The 24140-nt window shown below is 38.0% G+C and overlaps 1 protein-coding gene across 1 annotated transcript in view; it reads left to right on the top strand.

The window, feature by feature from the left end:
- Window positions 1-19271, top strand: part of STK3 (serine/threonine kinase 3) — a 113019-nt gene extending 93748 nt beyond the window's left edge. Inside the window, exon 11 of the mRNA XM_015856118.2 lies at window positions 15552-19271. Coding sequence (XP_015711604.1) covers window positions 15552-15710 — 159 coding nt within the window. The 3' untranslated portion in view covers window positions 15711-19271. The remainder of the gene's footprint in view (window positions 1-15551) is intronic.
- The last annotated feature ends 4869 nt before the right edge of the window (window positions 19272-24140 follow it).

The following is a 24140-nucleotide window of genomic DNA, read 5'->3' as shown; positions in this document are numbered from 1 at the left end:
AAGTTTCTCTAACTGAACAAAGGTGAAAGATCAAAATAAGACACATTCCATTCCTGAAGTTAAATGAAAGCATGTTTGTACTTGATATGATGGGAAATTGCATGAAAAATATTTTATTTTTTCAAAGGAAAAAACAGAAAGAAGGAAGTCATTTTAAAGCTGTGGAGGACTTTGTATGCAGGTGGTTATCAGTTGAGTAAGTGTCAGGTATTTAAGTGAAAGCTGGCTGGCTTGTCCATATGTTTTAATATTTTTATTTTTATTTTTTAGCTGACTGTGCCAGGAAGCTTCATGCTTTGGTTGGCTTGTACTCATCTAAATAAATGGTACTTGGTGCCAAGCAGTCTAGGATCACAACTAACCTTGGGTGAAATTGAACTGGAATTGCTGTGTTTGATACATTCATAGACATGGGATATACATTTTTATGTATGAGTAATGTCTTACATATTTCTCAGCAGATTATTCATTCTTGATGCATTCTCTAAGGGAGTACTTGCTCCAATGGTTGTGCGATAGAAAAAAAAGAGATGTTGATTTTATGGAAAACAATACAGAGTAAAAATGCTGCTTTGAGTTACTCTTGGAACGTACGTGTACTTGTGAAATGGGCAAGAGAGTTTTACTGTAAATACAGCAGGACTTGAAATCAATTTAGGGAGATCTACAGGACAGATCTCAGGAGGCTGGTAAATCATTTGTTAACTTGCAGATCACATTTAATGATGATAACGTGCTGTTAATTTTATGTAAATTCTCATGAAATATGTTCTGTTGCTTCTCTTGTTTTATTCATAATTTCTTAGTGATGATACGTGGAGGTGTGTAGTCATTTTTATTGATGTTAAAGTCGGAAGTCTCATGCTGATGCTGTTAAGAAGTTCATATCTAGATGAACAATCATAGGAATCATTAATGGACAGCTTCCTGTCTTTGCTTGCTAAGAATTCCTTTCTATTTCTTCTTGTAGAAATATTAAATGACTTCATGTCTGAGTGTAGAAAGGTTTTCAGCTTTTATCTGTGTATGGCTTATGTTAAGAAATGATACTTTCTCTCCAGGTGTATGTATGTAAAGGTTAAACTGAAACATGCTCGGTTAGGGCTTTTTCATTGACAGTAATCATCTCAGACTTGGTATGCTTTTGAATTTTCACAGCAGTCATGGGAAATTATTTGAATCCTTTAATTAATGCATGTGTCATGATGATGTGGTGCAGGAAAACTAAATACAATTTGATTGTGCTTTGGACTTACTCCATTAAAAGCCGTCTACGCTATGGCTCAGGTAATGCTGGGGCTCATCTCATGGTCCTGGCCCACATGCCGCACTGTTTGGCGGTAAGTAGACTCCTCATCTTCATTGGTGGTGTGGGTTTGCCAGTTTGGGCTGTGAATAGCCCTAGCATGGCATTTTATTGACACCTTTTGACCTCTCTGTGTTGTGCTTCATAGTGTGAATTAACTGAATAAAGTGTTCTACTCCCTACCTGTAAAAAGTGAAATTCAGAATTAAGGGAAAGTTTTAGTAGGCTATACAGTAGATTATTTTGTACTACATGCAGGTTTTTATTTTTCTATTTTTTCTCCTGAATTCAGTAGATCCGCAAGTGCCTTTTAATTAATAGGACAGAGAATTGCTGAACATTCACTGTCTGGTGAAATGTTCCCTAATTAGTGTGATTGTAATGTAAGCTTTTCTTCAAATTAGTTGCATTGTTTTAAATAATCAAGCCAAATAAATTGCATAAGGTGAAATAGCAGTATTCTCTCTGAAATATTTTAATTAAAAGTTTTGTTGAAGTGTTAAGATTGACAAAACCATCACAAATTAAAAAGCAATATATGAACAGCGGAGTCCGCAATTCTTCTGATAGCTCTGATGAAAATGCAAAAGCAAAGTGGTGCCTTTGCACAGCTGTGAGAAGACATGATGCCAAGTCCCTAAGCACTTCTATGAGAACTTTTGAATGCTTCCAAATTATTGATGGGCTGCCTGAGCAGCTAAATCAAAGCAAGGCAGGTCTTAGCGATTATACTGCAGCAACGCAAAGGACAGACTATCAGTGAACTGCCCATGACACCGTAAGCTTTTTCTATAAAGGACCATTGCCACTTCGCTGGTGCAAAATCTTTTTAGAAATACACGTGTTGAGTTAGGATATGTTTTAAAATATATTGTTGGATGGCAACTGCAGAGCAACTGCAGTGCTTGAGTGGATCCCCATTTGCATCCACTGCTAAGGCAGGATTTACACTGCTTTTTGTAATGAGAGAAGATTAAAATTATGTAGAGGATAAAACCAGCCTTTATTCCCTTTTCATTTTTTTTGTGATAGTTTTAGTTTATATTATCAAGATGCACAAAAACTTACAAAACAGTTTTGTAAGACCATATTTTAAAATACTCTTTCCAAAAGCATGCATTGTACAGTCCATTGCTGATGTCTAATAATCATACCACAGCATTTACTCTTTGCATCTAGCATTTAAAAATGTATTTCTGAAGTAGATAAGTAGTTTACCTTCTGAGTAGTTGGTACAAAAGCTTTGCCTGCTCGTATTAGATTTTCACTTACGGCGTGATTGGTTCTGAGATCCCCTGCCATTTTTGGTGTAGGTAGGGCAGTCTTCTTACTCCATTGTCAAGTACGTTGTCAAATACATGAATCCTAAAATGTGGTGAGAATACACCATCTCTGTGTTTCTTCTGAAATACCAGAAAGAGCAAAAAGCTTCAGTTCTGATTCTCTCATCCCTCCTGCAGGGTCCCCCCTGCTGCATTTGAATTACTTGCAGACTGAATTTGAGGAAGCTGCCAATCCTGTTTCCAGAACTTTGGGGAAAACAAATTATACGATTAATTCTTTAGTAGTTGTAATGTATAAAATCAATTTGATTCACTTTGTCATGAAAGCATGACTGTCCTTCATAGGTATTTGTGATTGCCCCCTAAACCTATATTTACCCAAAATGTGATACTCAGTTTTACTATGTGTGATCTGTTAACATTTAATCATGTTGGTGTTTCTAATCTTTAATTACCCTGCTCAGAGAAAAATCTTTTGCAATCTGGCTTTGTATTATTTCTGGTCTGTTTCCTGACAAAATGAGAATTAGATGATTGTGCCTTCATAACTTTGGAGCTTTTTCAGCAAATGTGGAGATCTTGAAGTTGATTTGCTACAAGTTTCTTACATAAAATAATCAGTGTCCAAGAAGAGGTTTGCAGTCTTATGTCTGTGCTGAAACATAAGGTGGTCTGAATTCTCTGTCCTGACAGTAGGTTGACCTTCACCATTGCAGCTTGGAGGCATGAATCAATGTGGGGCACCGTACCCTCAGTCATATGGGTGATGCATTAGAGTGTGAGAGGGATCTGGCAGAAAAGGGCACCATCTAGTTATGTGACTTGACCCGTGCTGATCAGAGCAGTCGGATGCCCAGCAAAGTGGGCTGATTGGGCTTGCACAGCAAACATCGGCCTCCTCTTGCTGCATTTTCTCTCCTCTCCCTCCCCATTCACCCACAGCTGTGAGTTGGTGAATCCCATGTAAGGAGGCAGGCAACAGCCTGAGGGTTTCAGTAGGAATGACCCTTTGGCTACCTCCTGTCATTAATTCATATCAAGTGTAAAATGTAGCTGCTTCCTTACTCTTTTTTTTTCTGTTTGGTCCCCAGTTCTACTACTGTTTTAATATCAGCAAATCAGAACAGTTCTTTTTGTTAAGATTCCTGTCTATGATTCAGTTACATCTCACCTGAACTAACTTTTTATGGAAGAATTCCCTTCTTTATCTAATGGTTTCCATGTGTATGCTGAATCAAGTCTAAAATTATCATCTCTGGTTTGAGCTGCATTTTAATACCATCTGCTTTTTAGTCCTTCTTTGAGACAAGAGAGATGTGAAGAGTAAGTGTTTTTGTCTTGATTATGCTCTTAATGCAAGTCAGTGGATAACATCCAAAGAGAAGATTTACTAGACAGAAGTTCAATTTTGGCTTTGTAGATTCATTAAAGAAAGAGCTGTAAATTTATTATTTCTTCTACTGGAAGTAAAACTTTGATTTTTAATGGCCCTTGTGTTGATATTAGCTTTGGTGTAGAGATGTCTATGTAACTTTTATTTTTTCTTTAAGAGAAATTAATATATTAAAGGTGTTCTGCTTGTAGGTAGGAATATCATATTATCCAGCCTGTATGACTTCCATGCCAAACAAAATTCAGGCTCCGGGATGTTTTCTCTGAAAGGTCATTGGAAAGGTGAGGAGCAGAGATGAAATGATATCATTTCATGTTTACACTCATTATACAGTGCAGTAGTGGGTTGACCTACAGGAAAATAGATCGCCACATTTGAATTCCTTCGTAACTTCCTAAATCAATTGTTAGTTCCTTCTGCTGGAGGGAATTTTAGAAAACTATGTAGAACTGGCAGCAGTATAGCTATTACTGTGTTTGGTTTTGAGGGCTTCTAACTATTTATATAGCGTGACACTGCAGCAGCATTATTATAAGCAAGAGGTTTAAAATATGTATTCGAAATGAGTTTGTATCATTATCTCTGCTGGATGTTTTCTCAAAATTTCTCATTTAATGAATTTTAGTTTTCACAGAGGTTTCATGCAATCCGCATGTAATCCCTGTTGGAGAACATTGTAGGTATTCCGTATTATTACCTTTTTAATTTCCCCACCTTGACTGCCCTTTTCTGTTCCTCCAGCTTTTTATAATTCTATCTACGAACTTGTTTGTGTGTAAAATCTTCCTTCGGGCCAGTGCTGACACAACTTGTTCTATTCTTGTCTGTTTCTATGGTGTTTCATCCTTTATTGCTCGGTATTTTCTTTTACAGTTTTCTGTGGTTGTTATAGCAACAATAAATAGCAAATATGTCAGTTTTCAAGTGACACTGCTACTTTTAAAATACTGCATGGTATTAAATTGATAAGCAGCTTGATAACAATCAGGTTAATAGGTGTTCAGTTCATACCTGTGTTTCCCTGTGTGATACAAACCATCATGTGCTATAAAAACAAGCTCCCAGGATGGTTGATGTTTGGAGACATGAATGTACAAAACAACAGAAGATTTTGTTTAAAGCAAGAGAAGATGCTCATGTAGGAAAAAGTGTTTTGAGATAGATATGGTTGAGGACTACAAGGAGCCAATGTCTGTATAAATAAGTATTTAAAGTTTGAAAATATGTTTGAAAAATTGTTGTGAATTATCATAAGGTGTATAGTATGAGTAATTTCAACTGTAATTTCTGAACATTAACACTTGTACAGTTACAATCGTACAGTTATAAAAATCAATGGATAAATAGAGGTTATGTAATAGAAAGAGGATTAATGATAAATGCTCGCTGATGCTGATGCTTGCTGTAACCTCCACACAGGAGCAATCTCCAGAAAGAGATGCTTCCTTAGTGGTGGTCAGCCCTTAAATGAGATCGAGGAGAGGTGCAGTCAAGCTCCACCCCTTCTGGGAGCACAGCTGAATTACCTTCACCTGTGCTCCCGCAGCTGACTCATTGCTTGCCTCAGATGGTTAATCGGAGTTTCAGGCTGTGATCAACAGTTTCCTATACAATCAGTAGTTTTTAAACTGCTCAGTATGGTGATGTTTCCTACTTGTGAAGGACGATAACATTTTTAAGATACATGGGTTTTTTTAATTGCATCATTCTGCTACATTGGTTGATTTTCAGGAATATGTAGTATGTATTCATATGTTTTTCTGAGAGCAGGACTTTTTCTATGGTGCATCCTGATACATGCAGTATCAAGAAGCAATCCCTGCATGTTGCTAAATTCATGTGTAACTCAGAAGGTCTAGGGCAGATATGCAGTCTGTTTGTTGCTAACCCTGTGTTTCCTTTTATTTGTGCTCATGCATATGCATTAGATCCTGCTGGTGAAGAGGGCTTTTTCACTCTCGTGTTCTAACAAACTCTAAATAGTGACACTTATAGGTGATCAAACCCATTAATTTGTACCTTGTCTCTGTTTGGTTTTATGTCTGTGAATGCACTGTGCCATTCAAGCTGAGGAATAAATGTGCTGTAAGCAGAAAACTGGGTGATGAATTTTAAATAAATTGCAAAAGCATTTAATAGCATCAACACTGATAATTTGGTTTTTACTTTGCAAAAGCACTACTCTGAAAATGGTCTTAACTGAATTGTTTTTAGAAGACACTGCAAATTGAAATTAAATTTTATTTGGCTTTTAATTATTTCTGAATGTGCAGTTGTGAAATATAATTTCATTTAAAGATGAGCTGTATAACAAATGACAGAACAGAGCACAGATTTTTTCTGAGTACTGACAATGGAGGAATGTATTTGCCTGGCTTGCATTTTCCTTATGCTTTTTATGTGGTTTGGGAATGAGGTAGATTGTTTGGTTCAAGTTCGAGCTTGAGAGGAACTCTTCATTGTTTCCCACTCTTACAGTTGGAAATAATGTAGAGAAAGCCCTTGGTTTTACTTCTGATTCCAGGTAATGAATGCTGCATCAATTATAAAACCTAGATTAGACACCCAGCAGGGTTTTTCAGGATAAAGATTTAGAGCCACCTCAAAATCAAAAGCAGTATGTGCAGTGTTTTTGTTATTGATACATCATGCAATGAATATAATTTTATTTCATTTTTCTTTACTGCTACTGTACAATATTTTTTTCCCTTTTTTTGACTAATTTGAGTATAGAAAAGTAAAACAGAATGTATGCAGTCAGTAAGATTAAGTGAAAAACCAGCAGGAGTAGAGAGACCAGAAGGATTCTTAGCAAAACTGAAGTCACATCATATGCTCTGAGGGTTTACAGAGCTCAGACCATTCCCTTGCTGTGGGCTCTGTAGCTGACATCATTCACTCTACAAATGTGAACGTGGAGTAGTGAATGGTAGAACTGCAACTGGTATTAATTGACAGTGCTGTCACAAAAGCTTCCACAGTGTCTGTTTGCACTGAGGTTAGCTCTGTCTAATGTTTTTCCTTCATCGTAATAAACTACAACTATATCTGCAAATTATAATAAAAAAAAACAGCCTGAATAAACAAACTAATGCTCAAAGTGTGTAGACTGACTGCTTTAGACCTTCCTAGGAGATAATACTGTGTAGGTATGAAAGCTAGTTTTTGGCTTAATCGCATGCGTGTTTGAGTCATAGGCAAAATATTTGATAATAAAATATTTATCTGGTGAATTATTTTGGCAGTTCTGGATGCAGTAAGTGAGTATGCCACTGAGTCATTGAATCTTGTTTAATAAATAGATGGGGTTTCTGCATGGAGTAAGCATCATGCTTTTCACAAGGTGTAAGATGGTAGTGGCTTTTTTATTATTTACTTCTGCTGCTAGTTGTACTTTAGTACATGGGTCTTTTAATTCATGTGGTTTTATTATTATCTTGTTCTATATTCTTGTACTTACAGGATATTTCTTAGTATGTTACTTTTGGTTTGAGTAGCATGCTACCTGTCTCAACAGGAAAAGATACTGTATATTATTTTAAAGCTGCAAGCTAAGTAGTATTATTCAATAGGTTATCACAATCAGTATTCATGAACTTATTGTAGATCTAATTTAGTCCAGAATAGAAGGGAAGGTAGTATCTGTACTACATTTAGAGCTTTGCAATGTGTATTTCCTCAGGTTGACTAAAGATTATGTGGTAATCAGTGGTTCTTCAATGAAATTGTAATTAAATGATTAAATGCAGAGCTGGTGCATCGAAAGAAGAACTGAGCATGTTGGTGAAGCTGCTGAAACTTCAGTATCTGGCTGATCTGTAGATAAGACTTGAGTGAAATGGTGATGCTATTAGGGAGAATTAGAGTATCCCTTATGTTCTGAAGAGATATTCCACAAACCTTCTCAGTTCTTGAAGGCGGTAAGAAAGTTTTGGAGCTGTTTTGATCATTTTCCCTAACATGGGATCTGTCATTACCTGGCAGGGGGCTGGGACTGTGCTTTGCTCCCCACTTTCCTCAGGTCTCTGTGCAGCAGTGATTGTGGTGCTCCCTCAGCTAGGCCTGACATTCCTCTTCTCCGCTGGCCTCATCCCCAGGCCTTAACCCATATGGCTTTTGTGCACTAGGGCTCTTGTTTTTTCCTACTGCCACTAACAGTTCAGTTACATTTCTTTGCTTAGCTCCTGCTCTGTCCAGTTGCTGCAGTCAGCATCTCTGCATTTGGTTTTTTTAATTTAGATTTTTTTCCAGTCAGTCTCATACCCAAAGTGGTTGAAAGCCATACGCTGTTGGGTGTGCCTGCTAGAATCCTTTCTGCTTGAAATGAAAACCAACAAACAGTGTGTCTACCATTCTTCTATTTATTAAAGATGATGTTTTATTTTCCTAGCTCCATTCTGAATAGGCTATTTTAAACTAAACTGATTTTTCTTCCTTGTAAAGAATATGTCAGGGTTCCTCAGCAAATGGAATAAGAGTTTATGTGTGCATTTTGGGCTGGGGAGTTGCTGACCCCCACAGACTTTCTCCTGTCCAGAAAATTTAGTTCTGCTGTTTCTGTTTTTGCTGTAGTTTGAGCTATGAACATTCTGTATTTCTAAGAAGTTTCAGATTTCCATGTATTGTCACCAGGACACTGAGGTTAAGGTTTAAAAATGCTCCTAGCTCTTCAGATTAAACTCTTTTCTGTGTCTGCAGTTAACTTCTGCATGGATGTGTCTTGTGTGCCATACAGAGATCCTCATTATTCAAGGAACTTCAGTTTTTCTTTTAAATATAATATTAAATGGAATTATTATGTAAACTTGCTATACGTTACTCATTACGTATTGCATTAATTTGTTTGCTTTAGTTTTCTTTTTAACTTCAAAACTTATATTTTGTTTTATATTTTTTTATGCTTTTAATTTAACTCCCAAGTATAGATTTGCTTGTTTTCTGACCATTTTATAAGTGATCCTCTCATACACATTTCAAAGCTGTGCATCTGCATGGATTATATTTCAAAAACTTTTTTTTCTCATGTTTTGTCTTTTCTTTTTCTTTTTTTTCATCCATAAGCAATATGGGCAGAGAGAAGATCCTGTATACTTGTAGATCTGGTGTGGTAGCTGCTCTGCTCTCCTCACTGTGTGGATGTATTTGCAACCCGGTTTAAGTAGCCAGATGGAGGGCTTTTCCTAAGCTTTAGATTACCTATTCTGTTGGGAACTCCACTAAACATTTGTTGTATTTTTCATGCCTAACTGTGGCTTTACATGCCTAATAAAGAAAATCAGAGTACTCAAAGAACACCAAAATCTCCTCTGAGGCACTTTAAATGGCGAGTATTTGTCTGTGGTACTCTTTAAAAGTCATTTTGAAAAATGTCTGTGATGGATGGTGCAATTCTAAAGAGAGGACAATAGCAAATTACAGCGTCGTGCTTCAGTAGATTCATTTGTAATTGTATAATGTTACAGTATGAACTCCGAGTGACAGAAGCAAAAAGAAACAGAGTAATAGGAGGTGTTTTTTTTTCCTTTTGTGCACTTCTAAAGTTAAATTTTTATTATCTATCGGATACCAAGAAAGTGATCTCACAGTTACTTATCAGTGGACATTTTCAAGCTACCAGTTTGCTGGGGTACATGGCTTGCAGTTTATTTACCTCTGTTCAGTTGCTTTTTATGTTTTACTCCTTTTAGTGAAAATGATTATAATCCAACCGCATGATCATATTCGTTAGGAGTAAAAGCAGTGTAAATTATATTTGAGCTGCTTACAATATGATCGAGCATAAACACATGCTACTTAACTGGTGTTGTCAGGAACTGTGGAAAATTGCAGTATGTGAGAGTTGTAATATCATTGATTTTTACACAACTTTTCATGATGATTTATGCTTTTCCTTGGATTTCAACTTCTGTAGTCAGTATAATTCATAACAGCTTTAAGCTCCTGGATTGTTGTTGTTTTTTTTCCTGAACATTTTAGTCTTTGCAGTTTCTAAACAGCAATGTTTAAATTCTAGCTGCCCCCTCATGGCTCAGAAAGAAAAAGAGAGGTAGAAAGACACCTCTCTCCTCCAAAAAGCTATTCTAGGAATCTAATTTTTTATGGGAGTTTACTAAAGATGAAGGGCCCAGCTCATAACTTTTGAATTTTAGGATTGGTGGTGCTTAATGTGCTAAAAGGAGAAGCCCTAGGTAGTATGCAAATCATAGTATGCTTTAATGCTGTAGAAAACTCTTTTTTTTTCCCTTTTTCTTGGTGGTTTGCTATTCATCTATAATACTGTCTAAAGCTGAGAAAAGTCTTCAAAAGCTGAAAAACGATGATAGTAGGGGAGACTGAGCTTTGCGTTTTGAAAATATACAGTTTTAACATATGTAACAGTGAAGGTTTGAGTAGTGAAGATAGGAATTAATAACTGAACGTTTATATAATAATTTATTCCTAAAAGGTCTTTTTAAAATTAAGTGATGTTGTCCTGGTTTAATTTTCTCTTCATTCCATGTACTTATTTTACCCCTCCCAATGCATAAAGTAGTCCTGTGGAATGAAGTTTAGGTTTTAGAATGTTATGTTCCTGGCTTTCTCCCATAAGTTATCAAAAGCAACAGCAGTAATTGAGATCTTTTATATTTCTATAGCCTCGTATTTTGTATTTTGCAACAAGGAAACCTGCTCCCTAACACAAAGAAATAATTGCTTTTGTTCTGCTTTCTGATAAAGCTGGTTTGCTTGTGTCTGATTTGCCTCCTCCAGTGACAGCAGGAATAGGGATAACAGCAGGTCAGAGCTCTGACGTGCAGCCTGACTTGCTCGGCAAGGAGGGGAGAGCTGCTGCTGAGCACATAACAGCCAATGTGGTATCTTTCCGTGCATGCAAGGCTAAGAAAGCTACCATATAAGTGAGCTTTTGAGGTTTGGGTATGAACTTTTGTAGACCAGAAAAATTAGTCAGGAAAGCCCACCTTTTGTCTCAGGAATCCGACCCAAGTCTAACCTGTTATGTTAATAAAAAGGATTTTGAAACCATCTGTGGGTCTCATTCAGTAAGAGAGAAGAAAACTGCTCAGCAAAAGTAAAGGAGAAGCTGCAGTGGAGAGAAAGTTTCTTTTCTTCTTTTACCCGAGGCCACCGACAACACAGAGCAATCCAAGGCATGCACTGGTTAAATCTTAGAAAGTGCTATAGGCAACCCACTTTTGCAATTGCCATAGAAAATTGTTGTTGTTAGCCATTCTGTTGATAGTTCATATTGTAGGAATTACTAGCAGATGGGAAAATAGATGACTCAGGATACAGTATTAACAATCCATATTTTTTTAATCAAAGGCCTCTAATAAGGCATGTTGCATCTGTAAGATTCGTTTAAGCAGTTGCTAGGAAGAATTTTTTTGTTCAAACTTGATACAGATTATTTTTTGATCGAATATCTATTTTCTTAACAATTTAAACCCTGAAAATGCATTTGCTTGTTTTCATTGCACCAGCTTAATGGCAGTATTCCATAATTTAGTTTGATAGAATGGAGGTTTGTAATGGTAATTCATACATTATGGAATTACTAATGAAATCTAATTTTATCATATTGAAAACATCACAAGCCTAGAGCTTTTATTTACTTCTGTTAGCTGTCAAGGGTGGATTAAGATTGTAGAGTGCTACATCCACCCAAACTTTGGATTTCACCCCCTGAAAAGTTTGGATGGCTGTAGATGTGTGCTGGCCAAGACCAGCTAATGAGTTCCAGACTCTTTTCCAGACCCCTTCGCTGCAATTCATGGTCTGCAAGCACCGCCAAGTATCTCAGATACATTTCCTTCCTCCCGACTCCTGTGCTGGAAACAGGTAGTTAGGATTCACATTACGCTGCTTGTTTTGATGACCTTTGAGGGTCCACATATGATTGTGGGTTATCTCCTTCCTTCTCAGCTTATCCATAGAGATCTCTGGTCTGTAGACAGAAATGCCTATGTATTTTCCAGTTGCATGTTCTGGCTCGCATCTTTGTCAGTATGATCTGATCAGGGTTGCAAACAAAATATATAAGGTATGGTGTGGGTCCTCCTGCAGGCAGGAGCATTGACTGCAAGTGTTTCATACTTGTCCTGCTGAACACACCAATCCAACTGTAGCTGATCTGCCTGAGATGCACTGAGTTTGACTGAAAAAAGGTAAAAACTGTTGCCCTTCCCTTGCTGGGGTTTTGTTATGAGAGATGACTGCATCAGCATGGGAGGAAGGAATTCCTTTTATGTCACTGTTTGAGGATGTAATAGAAAGCAAAGAGCCTGAAGCCAGCGTTGACCAGAACAAGAATGCTTTCTGCACAGAAAATGTTCTTCTGATGAGATGCAGTGCAGGTTACCTATCTCGCATTGTAGCACTGGATTATTTTTTCTTCAACCACAAAACTTATCGCTGTTTCTTAAAAACCCAGATAACTGCGATTAGCTGTGGTTCCTGCCAGCTTCACACCTGGGGATGTACCTGTCTCTGGAGACTCAGTATCTCTCATCTGTCATTTGATCACAGCTTGTAGATGGGGTTGGAACTTTCCCAGCCTCTTGATTGTTGCTGTATCCCAGCTTAAGTTCTCAATAATGAGGGTGATCCTATTAAAAGGAGGTTGTTGGCAGTTCTGAATCAGTTCTGCTGTTTTTTAACTTTTGCACTTAGTTTTTTTGGAGAAGTCGCTAACCCTGTCATGAATAGGTTGAAAAGTGAGCCTGGAGGAGGCAAATGATGGGTATCCTGTTTGATAAAAGTTCAAGATGGGCTACACCAGGTTTCCTCACTTCTGTTTCCTTAGAGGAGAGTGTGCAGTGTATGGTTGTGTTGCCTTTTCCAAGAAAATAACAGTTCAGCTGCAGGATTAGATAGATATGCTTCAGTATCTGAAGCGTATCAGTGAAGACGAGTGCTCCATAGGCCTTGCAGATGCTCCATTCACTGAAGCCTTCCTCTGCCTTGGTGCTGGACCATCTTGACACTAATTGTCATCTGATTGTGAGCATCTGAGCTCACAAACGATGTGATTGATTCTCTTATTTGGAATGGCAGAGATTAAATTGTCATTGTCAGACAAATAATAGCTCGATTGCTGAACCACTGTGTTTGCAGCTTGTAAAATGCTATCAAAGTATCATTTAAAACCTTTTTGATTTCTGGATTCCTATTTGTGTTGGTAGCCCTTGTTTCAATAAGCCGCATGGGAAATCAGCTATGGCAGTTTGAACTGTGAACTCTTGCAAATGAAAGTGCATGAGAGCGCCAAGCTCTGTCACTTTAAGAAACTGAATCAAAATATTCATCATTCACGGGAATAAGTTGCGTAGGAATAATTGCATTTCCTGTTTGAGTTGTTTCTGCACATCTCATTTAATATATTGCTGTTGCATTCAGTGCTTGGGCTTCTGCAGTCTTTAGGATTTGTGAGAAAATATCCATGGCACAGACTAAAATCAAGAAACAAACGTTTTGAATGAGATGTACGTGTGCGTGTGCAGAAACACATCCTAGAATGAGCTGCAGCATTTCAATGTGATTAAGTGGTTTTCTAGAGTACATAGAGCTCTCTGACCATTACCGTCTAATCTAGCATCTGATGTCAGATGGATGAGATTCATAACTCTGTTTTCAGACTCTTAATTTCCCTTTTTTCTGTTATTTGCTTCCTCTGTGTGTCCCAAGCATCATCCCTTCATACAGATGAGCACTGCAGTTCCCCATGTCCCCTGGGTGACATGACTGAGATCATTCTGAAAGATTCTTATTCTCTGGATTTAAAAATTCATTCTCTTTATATTTTAATTTCCAGCCCAGCTGTCTGTGATCCTTAAAGAATATTTAATTCCATTTGCTGGCTCTGTTTCTTGACTGAAATTTAAATAAAAACTCACCCATCACATTATTCTCTGACTTTTTAAATTGTTTTTTTGGTGCTGCATAGCTATGTGATCACGTAAGCTTGAGTCTGTTACGTGCAGTTTACACTTGATGTCTGCAGTGGTGATTCAGAGGGAATAAATGGCCCTGAGCTGATACAAACTTCATCGGTGAGGTTTTTCACAGGATGCTCACACAAGTGGTCATTGGTGGTGCCTGTATTGGTCCACTTGCTAGTCCATGGAGTCACACATTTCTCAGATGTGCTAAAAACAATGGTTTCATTGCTTCTCTCATCTCTACTGCCAGGAACCAGTTAAAGATGCTGTTACATCTTCTGATAGTATTGCAGAACCATCTGAAACTTCACTCATATAGGAAACATCTTCTCTGAATAGTTTCTGTAATGTGCCAGCAACGTTTACCAATTGGCTGAAAAAGAAATGCACTTCTGTGCATTTCAGCTCCTCACTCCATCTTGGTTATGCATTAAAGTTATTTGTTTCCCACTATACTGCATTGTGCATAGTACAAATCATAGTACTGGGGTTTGGACTGTATGTAGCAATATGCGTTGCTAATTGATATGCCTCAGATGCTGATAAAAATAAAGATCAAAAGTAGTATTTCATTCCTCAGGGAAAGCAGATCAGACAGCGCTGATGGAAAACTGCCCTAGATTCATAAACTAAGCATTGACTCATTAGCAGGTTGATTCAGAAATTGTGTTCTTTTTTTATCTCCTGTGTTAGGTGCTGTGCTTGTTTGCAATGCCAGCATGTTTGCAAACACAGTGTAGATCGTCCCTTTCCTAGGATCTTTGAAATCTGTTGATATTTATCACATTGTTTGAAAGGTAATGGACGCACAGGCAGTTCCAACAGGAGAGAGAAATGAAAGGCACTGGACTTCCCCAGGAAATAATTATATAGGACAACCAATGGAAGGGGTTTCAACAGTGGATCCTCCCTGCAAGAGCATACTTGCATACTTCTTTTGTGACCCATCACTCCTAATGAATGAAATGTAATGAACTCTTAACACTGTGAGAAAATATTTTTGGAAAGAGAAGGGTGTGGTCAAAGTAATTCCATCCCATGCACTCAAGAAATTATTTTGTGTATTATTTAAGCAACCTGTTGGCAGATGCCTTGACTAGTTCTGGCAGCAGTCTATTGAGTAGTACAGGTGTCTTGTCACTGATCAGAAGGTACCTCTAAATGTCTCTCAGACTGCCACTTACAGCACTTGTCTGTTTCTTAAGGCTTCTGTGAGAGACTGAATCTGGTAAGAAATATTTGATTAGCCAGTGTGATCTGTATGCGTGAATATAATCTTGTGTACTATGGCATGCGTTTATTTTCAGCCTAGGAAGTTTAATACCAGGCCTATATTTATTTGCAGTCTAATTACAAGGTATTCAAAGGGATTTTTTAATTGTTATTATTTTTATTAACTGTGCTGCATGTGTGTGTGTTTTCATATGCTGTTACTTACTGAGGAGCTTCTGGCTATATAAACAGTGATATATATATATATATATATATATATGTACACACACTCAGGGCACTTAAAAACACACTGCAACTGTAAACTATAGGGTTATGAAAAGCAGTGGTTTTCATATTGCTTATAAATAGTTTGTAATCTTTTTCTTTGTTTTTCTTTGCTTGTTTTGTCTTTCTTACAGCTGAAAAATCTAAGTTTAGAAGAATTGCAGATGAGATTAAAGGCTTTGGACCCTATGATGGAACGAGAAATTGAAGAGCTTCGTCAGAGGTACACTGCAAAGAGGCAACCTATCCTGGATGCAATGGATGCCAAGAAGAGGAGACAACAAAATTTCTGAGTTGGTTTTACTTTCCACCATAATGCTATGAGTCAGTGTGGACACTGGTAACTTTGTAGGTCTGAAGGAATTCTATTGTGAGTGTTTAAAAAAAAACCACAGCAATCTTTTCATTCTTCCTTCTCTAGCAATGACAGTTGGAGCAGTGGAAGAACACATGGTGTTCTTCAAAGGGAGTAAAACACATTTACCACTTGTTAAATTTTAACACGTTCAATGTAATAGAAGTTTGGTCTGTTACTTCCCGGTCTTTTTCAGGTGTATTGTGGTAACTTTGTGTTGTACATTAGGGGGTGAGTTGTGGAGCACATGGAACTATTTCTTGATTGTACAACACTACAGAGCCTTATGTTGCAATATGCTTTTCCTCCCACTTAGTAGCATATTTATTGTGTAATCTTTGATTATCCTATTTATTTTATGCCTGTTTTCTTTTTTTGTTGTTGTTTTGTTAGGAAATATTGGATAATATTGTGGAGAGCAGAGCTAGACTAGACAAAGTTAGTACTGTAGTACAATGGAAAGAAGCTCACCACTATATTATCTTTTAATACTCCAATTTCAGCAAGCTTCCCAGTTCAGGACAGCACTTGAACATGTGTTCAGTCCATTCCTATCAACAGATTTTTAAGTATAAAGTAAATAATAAGCACATGTTTTTCTGCTCTCCTGAATGAAGGACTGTAGTTGAGCAATACAATTGTTACACTAGGGAGCATTCTTCTAGAGAGTATTTCTGTCATTTTTACGCACACAAAATGATCTTTCGTTAAACAAAACAACAAGTGCCTAAGAAGCAACGCTTGCAGTCACTCCTGCAGTGTAAATTTGCAATTGCTATCACAGTTCTGACCAGTATCACTTTCCTGTTTTGCACCATAGTTATATCGTAGTTTTATAATGAAGTAACAGCTACACTTTACACATACTGGATATGTTTTTTTAGTTCATTTAATTTTTTAGCACTATTTTGGGGGAAGAGGGGAGTTTTTAGTGCTTTGGGTTTGGTTTGGTTTCACGTTATAGATATTAAGGGATAGTAATTTAAAAGCCAAAGAATATCAATTGAATACTTATATATAATGTAAGTACTGAAATGAAGCAATGTATTGCAGATCTCTGAAGGTTCTGTCCTGCAACCACTAAACATACAAAGTTCCTGTAGTCTTCTGTGGTAGATTTTGGGAAATCAGAAATGCAGGACCAAGCTTTTAATATCTTTTTCCAGCTTCTTCTGTCTGATTTATATTGTGTGATATCTAGTAGGTAGAATTTACAACATTGCAAAACCTTTTTCAGACTTAGCCGAAAATGTGATCCACTTTCTGAACAATCTACTGGGTTCTCTGTTGCAATCTTTACAATTGTTACCTTTTTATAATTAACTTCACTGTGATAGTCGTACTTCTTTAAACAATACAACTGAAAAGGTCTTTACTTTCAACCTCCAGCTGTTAAGCTTTTAATGGTGACTACTGTATGGGCATCTTCTGTTGAATGTTTTCTGGAAACTAGTAATCATCTCATACCTCTTAACATTTACTGTCATCGTTTGTGGACCATTTAGATGGAACAGTGCAGAGTTTGGAAATGGTGCATTATATCTTCAAACTTAAGCAAAAGGAAAACAAAAGATTTTACAGCATCAGCATATTACGGCCACGCTGGGACCAGAATCTGGTTTTGAGCTGCATTACAGCCATTGTTGTCATTGTCATTCTGTGTGTGTTTGCGTGCACGCCACGCTCTAATCTGTAAACTCCAGAGTCAAATAAATTTTAATAGTGATTGTTAGAACATCCTTACCCTCAACTCTTTTTATATTTCCTAAAATAATGACCATCCCTTCTGAAGAAGCAGGAACACAGAAGATCCATAAAAATTACTTTAGGTAAGATAAATGCACCTTGTAGTCTTATGCCTCACATTCATACAATGAAATGATATAAAGTACAAAGGAGTATAATCATATCACTGTACCATTAGATTATAATCATAATGCAGCAGAAAATAACTGCAGCGAACACCTCCCCCAGTAATTTGATTCTTACTTAAAATTCATTCCTAATGCCTCAAATTTCTGGTGTGTGTGTATGTATCTGTATGCACGTGTGTGCGTGTATATGTATACATATCTATAAGTAGAATTATAGAGCAAGATTACTTGAACCATCAGGAGAGGAATCTGACTTGCCTTTTATTGGTGTGCCTTTTTAGCAGAGTGTCCATACACTCTTGCTTTCATCATTAGCAGCTTTCTTTCCCCTTACTCTCTGAAACTTTTCCCACCAAAAAAGGGCTTTGATTTTGAATAATGTCTTTGCGGTATAATTTACAGTGTAACATAATGATCTCAATTTTCATATCTTTTCTATCCTGAAATCTTTTTAATGTTGTGCACTAAATATGAATTAACTCTCCAGAGGGACTCCATTAAAAGGCCATTTTAGACTATAGGTGCTGCAGTCTGAAAGGTATCAGAAGATAAGGGACATCCTTTCTTTTCTCCTGATCGGTCTGAATAGAAGCAATTTATGTAAACTTAGCACATGAGCATACGCACATGCAGGAGGAAAATCTGAAAGTCACAGAATAAAAAAATAGAATGAAGCAAGTCACTTAATAAAAAGGTGGGAAAATGGCTTTTGAAACACTGTAAACTGGGTAGATATCAGCAGTTTGTGACCACAGAATTCTTCCACCAATGACTGTGAAGTTATTCATGTTGCCCTTCTGGGACAGTGTGAAACCTGTCTTTGGTTCCAGAAGCTTGCATTCCAACCTATATGTTAAGTGCAAACATAATTCATAGACATAGGTTTTATACTAAGAGATGATTACAAATTATTTTTCCTTTCTTCTGTTTATCCAAATGAATCAAACCATCTGTACTAACGGCTACACATCTCTACTGCAGGATGAGCATCTCTGTCCAGGAAAGCAGATAGTGCAGTAAATACGGCATTTTAAAGGTGAGATTTGCAGGAAATCTGATAGAACTACTGACAAGGTAACTTTCAGTAAGATTTTAACCAAGTGGTTTCTTATTTGCTTCTGATTCTGTCTGTTTAGGTTTAGGAAGAAAAAGAGAAATAGTTTGGAAAAATAATTGCCTTTTACTAAACATTTGTAATAAAAGCGGATTTTTCATGTATAACGTTGTCTTGTTGTTCATTCTAACTAAAGCTAATGTCACTAGTAACCATTAATGTTCATTTACATAGCTGTCTCACCAGTAAATAACAGCTTGCCTGTATTTGCCCAGGTAATTTCAGAGGAGAGGGTGCAGTGGCTCGGGCTGCTTCTATGTCCACCTGCACAGTATGTTGAGCTTCTCAGTACAAAAGTGGCTGATGATAAATCAATCAGTAAACAAGTCCATGAGGCAACATTCGTCACCACTGACATGCATCGGTGCTTCTAAATGGAATGTATTCTGCACAAATTCTGTAAAGCACTTTGTGTGCACGTTGTTTTATCAGTGTGATGTGATGAAGGTTACATTTTCTTTTTAATTGTATCCATGGGTATAAAACTAATTAAAAAGACTTTGTAACATAAGCAGGCCTTTATTTCTTTGCATTTGTAAACATTAAGAGCTCCATCTTACTGTGGTGTTTCTGCACTTTGAAGGTATGGGATATGTTCTGTAACATCATAGAGTGAGCAGGAAAATTGGCTTAGGGGAATTTTCTGTATCAGGCTGTGGTACAACAGTGTTATGTCCACTATTATCAATGAAAACCTTGCAGTAAAAAAGTCTCAGGCAGCAGGTGGTGCTTCCTGCCACTGTTTGGTGCCAGGTGTTGTAATATTGCACTACTTTGCGGGAAAGGCAAAATTACATTCATAGTAGTTCAATGTAAGGTCATTACTCTGTACCTGGGGATTTGCCCTATTAAGTCTAGAACAAGTTTCCTTCACAAAATGCTTGTTGGGTTTTTTTTTCTCTGTTTAATGTATTCACTATGGAAAGGGACCACTACTTGTATGGTGTCCTTTCCTCCTTTGTTGTTTTTCTTTGTTAGAGTATTTGAAGAATACTTACTCATTCCTCCTGATTTTCTACACACTGCTCAGAAAGACAAAGTGGGCATTGCTTTAAAGAGTGTTCCCTGAGCTAAGTGTCCTTGGGATGTTGTCCCACAGGTGCCAACAACAGCATTTATTCTTTCTGTCATTGATGAGAGACCATTGAAGCAAAGTCTCAGCTGCCCTGGCCATGCTGCTTCTGAGACTAATGTTGGCTAACAAAAGTGCCTATGTAGCTCACTGTTCTACATCAGTGTTTAACATCTGACTTGCTTCCATTAGTGTTTACTGTCTTTTATGTCTATGTTTTATGTTATTCAGTTGCCACTTTTAGTGGTTTTAAACAAATTATAATTGAAAACACCATAACAATTCCAAGTAATTAAGCTTTGGGAAGAAGTCACTAAAAGGATGTTTCTCTCTTCATTTATTCTCCCACTCCTTTCTGGGTCATGGAGGCCTTTATTGCAGAGGATAGGTGTCTTGAGATGGATAGACCATCCATGCTGTATGGATGCAGATGGTTTTATCAAGAGGGCTGGATGAGTTATACCCCTACTTTGGACATTGTATAAATGTTGTGCCACACTGGGAACCACTGTTCCCCTCTCACCCGACTCCATCCACTGCTGTAGGCTCCTGAGAACTGTGAGGAAGCAGCACAGAGCAGTGTGTCACCTTGCCACCAAGAGATGTGGCACAGATCTGGAAACTGCTGGTCAGCATCAGTATAGCATTATATTCAAACCAGTGCTTACACAGAAGTAAGAAGTTTTCATATGTTAGGGGCAAACAGCCAGAGTTCTCACTTGCTTCATGACCACATGCTAATTGTCTGGGTATACATTTTACTTTTACAAGTTAATTAAGTCATATGGCCTTTACTTAAGAACTAGATGCTGCCCTATGTGGATATTTCTTATAGAAAGATGTCATGTTCCAGAATCTCTCCGTGCTTCACTCCCAGAGAGAAATACAGCCCTCCTAATCACATCTCTCCCCAGTGTTTGGACCTGACTGGTATAATCGGTTTAATCCTTCTTTCTCTGTGCACAGGTGTGTTTATGAGCACACAGACACACACCCTCTGCCTCCTGCTCATTCCTCTGTTCCCATCATGGGAAAGTGTCTGTGGCCCTCAGATATCCACAGCACCGTGCTCTTAAGGTTTTTCTGCCACTTCACACCTTCCTGGACTTGCAGAGCCAGTGTGGTTACTGTTAAGGAAAAACACACGGCGACTACATCAAAGAGGGAGACCAAAAGCTTTTGGTTTGATTTATCTGACACTAAGCCTTTAGTGTGATGCATCAATTGATATTTCATTTTTATTACAGCACAATTGGCTATACAGACTAAACAGCGAGAGGGGTCCTTTTGATCTCTCCCAGCACATGAAAACAGGTGTCACAGTCCAGGGATTATGCAGGTCAGAGATTATTTGAAGAAGGATTAAGTAGAGCTACCAATTTTCTTAGCAACCGTATCCAAAAGCATGAGCTTCTATTTAAAACGCAGGCCTTCTTTCAGATAGGTCACTTATTGGTCATATACCAATTCCCTGCTGAAACCATGGGAGAAGGTTAGAATTTTTAGTTTCATTTGTGATAAAAGAAAATAAGCAGAAACAGATCAAGCCATGTACTTACAGATACAATTAACGGGACAATTTCTGAGTCTCCTAAAATCCTGGTGAGTTCGTTGTTGTTGCTGATCCTTGCAGAGTAACTGTGGCTGTGTTCTGTTGACACGGATGTGTGAGTAGCCCCCAGGTATGTTATGATTGGGATAAATAATCGAGAATTTCTGTGATCGTAGGACCAGCAATACAGCAGACCCACATCCCAATCATTAATGCAAATTTATTCCACAAGTGGGTATAAGTTTGAAGCCTTTTAAATGTGGTTAACGCTGATTTATTCAGCCCATCAACTGACACAATTTTTATACATCTCACAGCACTTATCTTCAGTTACTGCCTCCACAAAAAGTACAATAGTTAGGTCCTATCTCACAGCTGAAGTAGGAGGAAGCCTTATTAGCAAAGTGTTTGACTAATAATTTATTTTGTAGACAGATGCTGAACGAAAGTGTTTAGTTCAGCTCTTTGCTCTAGTAGAAGGAACAATGATTAAGTTGTATTTAAGAAGAGATTACTCTCGTGCTTCTGAGCTGCCTTCCAGCTTCTGCAGTGATGTATAGAAATGGGGCTGCTTGGGACCAAATGTACACAGCGCTGCAGCCCCAGCAGCTGTGGGGTTTGCAGTTGTGTGGCTTTGCTTTCCTGACACTTATTCTACCTCAGATATGGAGGGGCCACCACCCTGCATTCAGAGCTGTCTTTTGCTGCCAGGAGAGAGGGAAGGAAAACTTCCCGCTCCCCAGCTCTTTTCATTCAGGAACCATTAACTCTGACAAAGTACACAGCTGCTCTCTTCTATATTCCTGCCATGTCTAGACTGGCGTCTCCTTGTGCCTAAAGGGAAATCAATGAAGAAAGCCAAACTCAGCAGAGCCCACCTGCTGCCCCCACCTCGCAGCATGACTCCTGCCTCCTGCATTGTTTCAGCACTAGGACTGAAACTGGGATTCCATCCCAGTTTGAGATGGTCCTACTGGGAGAAGCCAGCCTTACCAGTAGCACAGGACAGAGGGAGTCACATTGGAAAACTAGCTGGGAACAGCTGATGGCCCATATCTTTGTGTTTCATCATTAAAGGGATTAACGAACCTTGATACAATGGGACAAACACAACAGCTCTGAGTACCCAAACATTGTGGCTGACTGTAAATTACTCTCAGCGGAATAGCAGAGGTTTTTGTTGGTGGTGGCTGTTCGGGTTTTTGGGTTTTTTTAGGAAGAAGGCAGAATCTGTAAAAGATGCTTCAGGATTGGATGGGAATATTACTCTAGATCTACCAGAACAGAGGGAAGCCTGAAAATAAGTTACAGAAGGTCCAGTTAATTTCTGGTGTAACTTATGAGGAAGTCAGGTGCATAAATTGGGAGAAAAGAAGAAAAAGTAGAACACGATGAGAAAGGAATAGTTTGGGCTCAACACCTCACAGAGGGATATGAGTGGTGACTCTGGGTTGAATATTGTTTGAAAATACCATCAAAGGTAGATTAAAGTCAGGAGTGTTGTGAAAGGAAATGGATAACTGGGAAAGCAAGAACAGTTACTCCAGGGGCTTCTGCTGCTCATGTGTGTGCAGCTGGGGCCCACCAGGAGAGGGGCTGTTTGGAAGAGATGAAAGGTCACGTCAAATTGATTTAGTACCTACAAGTGCTATTGGTGTGCTGCTTAGTCCCTAATCGGTGAGGTAGAGAATGAGAGGTTTGTGCTATTTGCTCAACTAAAAAATGTGTTTCATCTTCCCCACCTCTCCCCAATTAAGAGCTTTATTAATAATAGAAAATTAGCCCGATGTACACATTTAAAAGAAAAGCACCTTCACACAAAGGTGCACGCTTCTCCTTCGGTATTGTGTATACTCACAGTACCCTGACATTTGGATTTATTCTTAAGCCCTGTATTAATGCACTTCTTTTTGGTGCATATGATTTCCATATTGTGGCACAAAGTAGAGCAGTACTCTACGGGGACAAGAAATGCAGCAGGATGAGCACCAGATATGGTAGTTTCCTGCAATCCCATGAAGTACCGAAAGGAACAAATACTGGAGTAGACATTTGGAAAATTAAATGCAAAGTTCTTTGTTCTGAAGTTTGCACTGTGAAGGAGGTGGTGCTGTATTATGTGAAATAAAAACACGTTGCTTTGTAAATGAGTACCATAATCTGCAGGGAAAGAGAGAATTTGCAACTGATGAAAGTATGTGAATCATAAACCAGGCGATAACACAAATTCTGAATATACATAAAAAGCTTAATGACAACCTATATATAGATTTTACATCTCAAGAAAATAATATAACGTTGCTTCTCAAGGACATTTCTGAATCTCCATACTAGCCCAGATTTGTACTAGAAATCAAGATTCTACACTCACGCATTACTAAAGTAAGTTTCCTGTTTTGAAATATTACCATAATCCTCATTAAAACACTTTGGAGCTTTCAGCCTGAAGAGAGAAGTAGCAACATCTTCATTGGCGGTGCCGATGTTCACAAGGTGACCATCCAAAGGCAGAAGCAGCCCATATCAGGTGCAGTGTTTTTCACTGTCCATAGAAATTGCTGACCACAATAATTTTCAAGTTTCAGATGCTGGAGAAAGTGGCCAATTAATCCTCTAATACTGAATCCTGTCTTTGAGATTTATAGAAAGGAAGATGACCAGTGATTTTGTACATTTGGAGTAAGTATCGGTTACTCAAAATGTAACCTCTTCTAATTGCAAAGATTTCTGAGATATTGAAGTTTTCATTCAAAATA

This window comes from Coturnix japonica, chromosome 2, assembly GCF_001577835.2.
Source record: "Coturnix japonica isolate 7356 chromosome 2, Coturnix japonica 2.1, whole genome shotgun sequence".
In the NCBI taxonomy this organism is placed as follows: Eukaryota; Metazoa; Chordata; class Aves; order Galliformes; family Phasianidae; genus Coturnix; species Coturnix japonica.
Note: the sequence above shows the minus strand (reverse complement) of the source record. Positions and strands in the feature narration are given on the sequence as shown.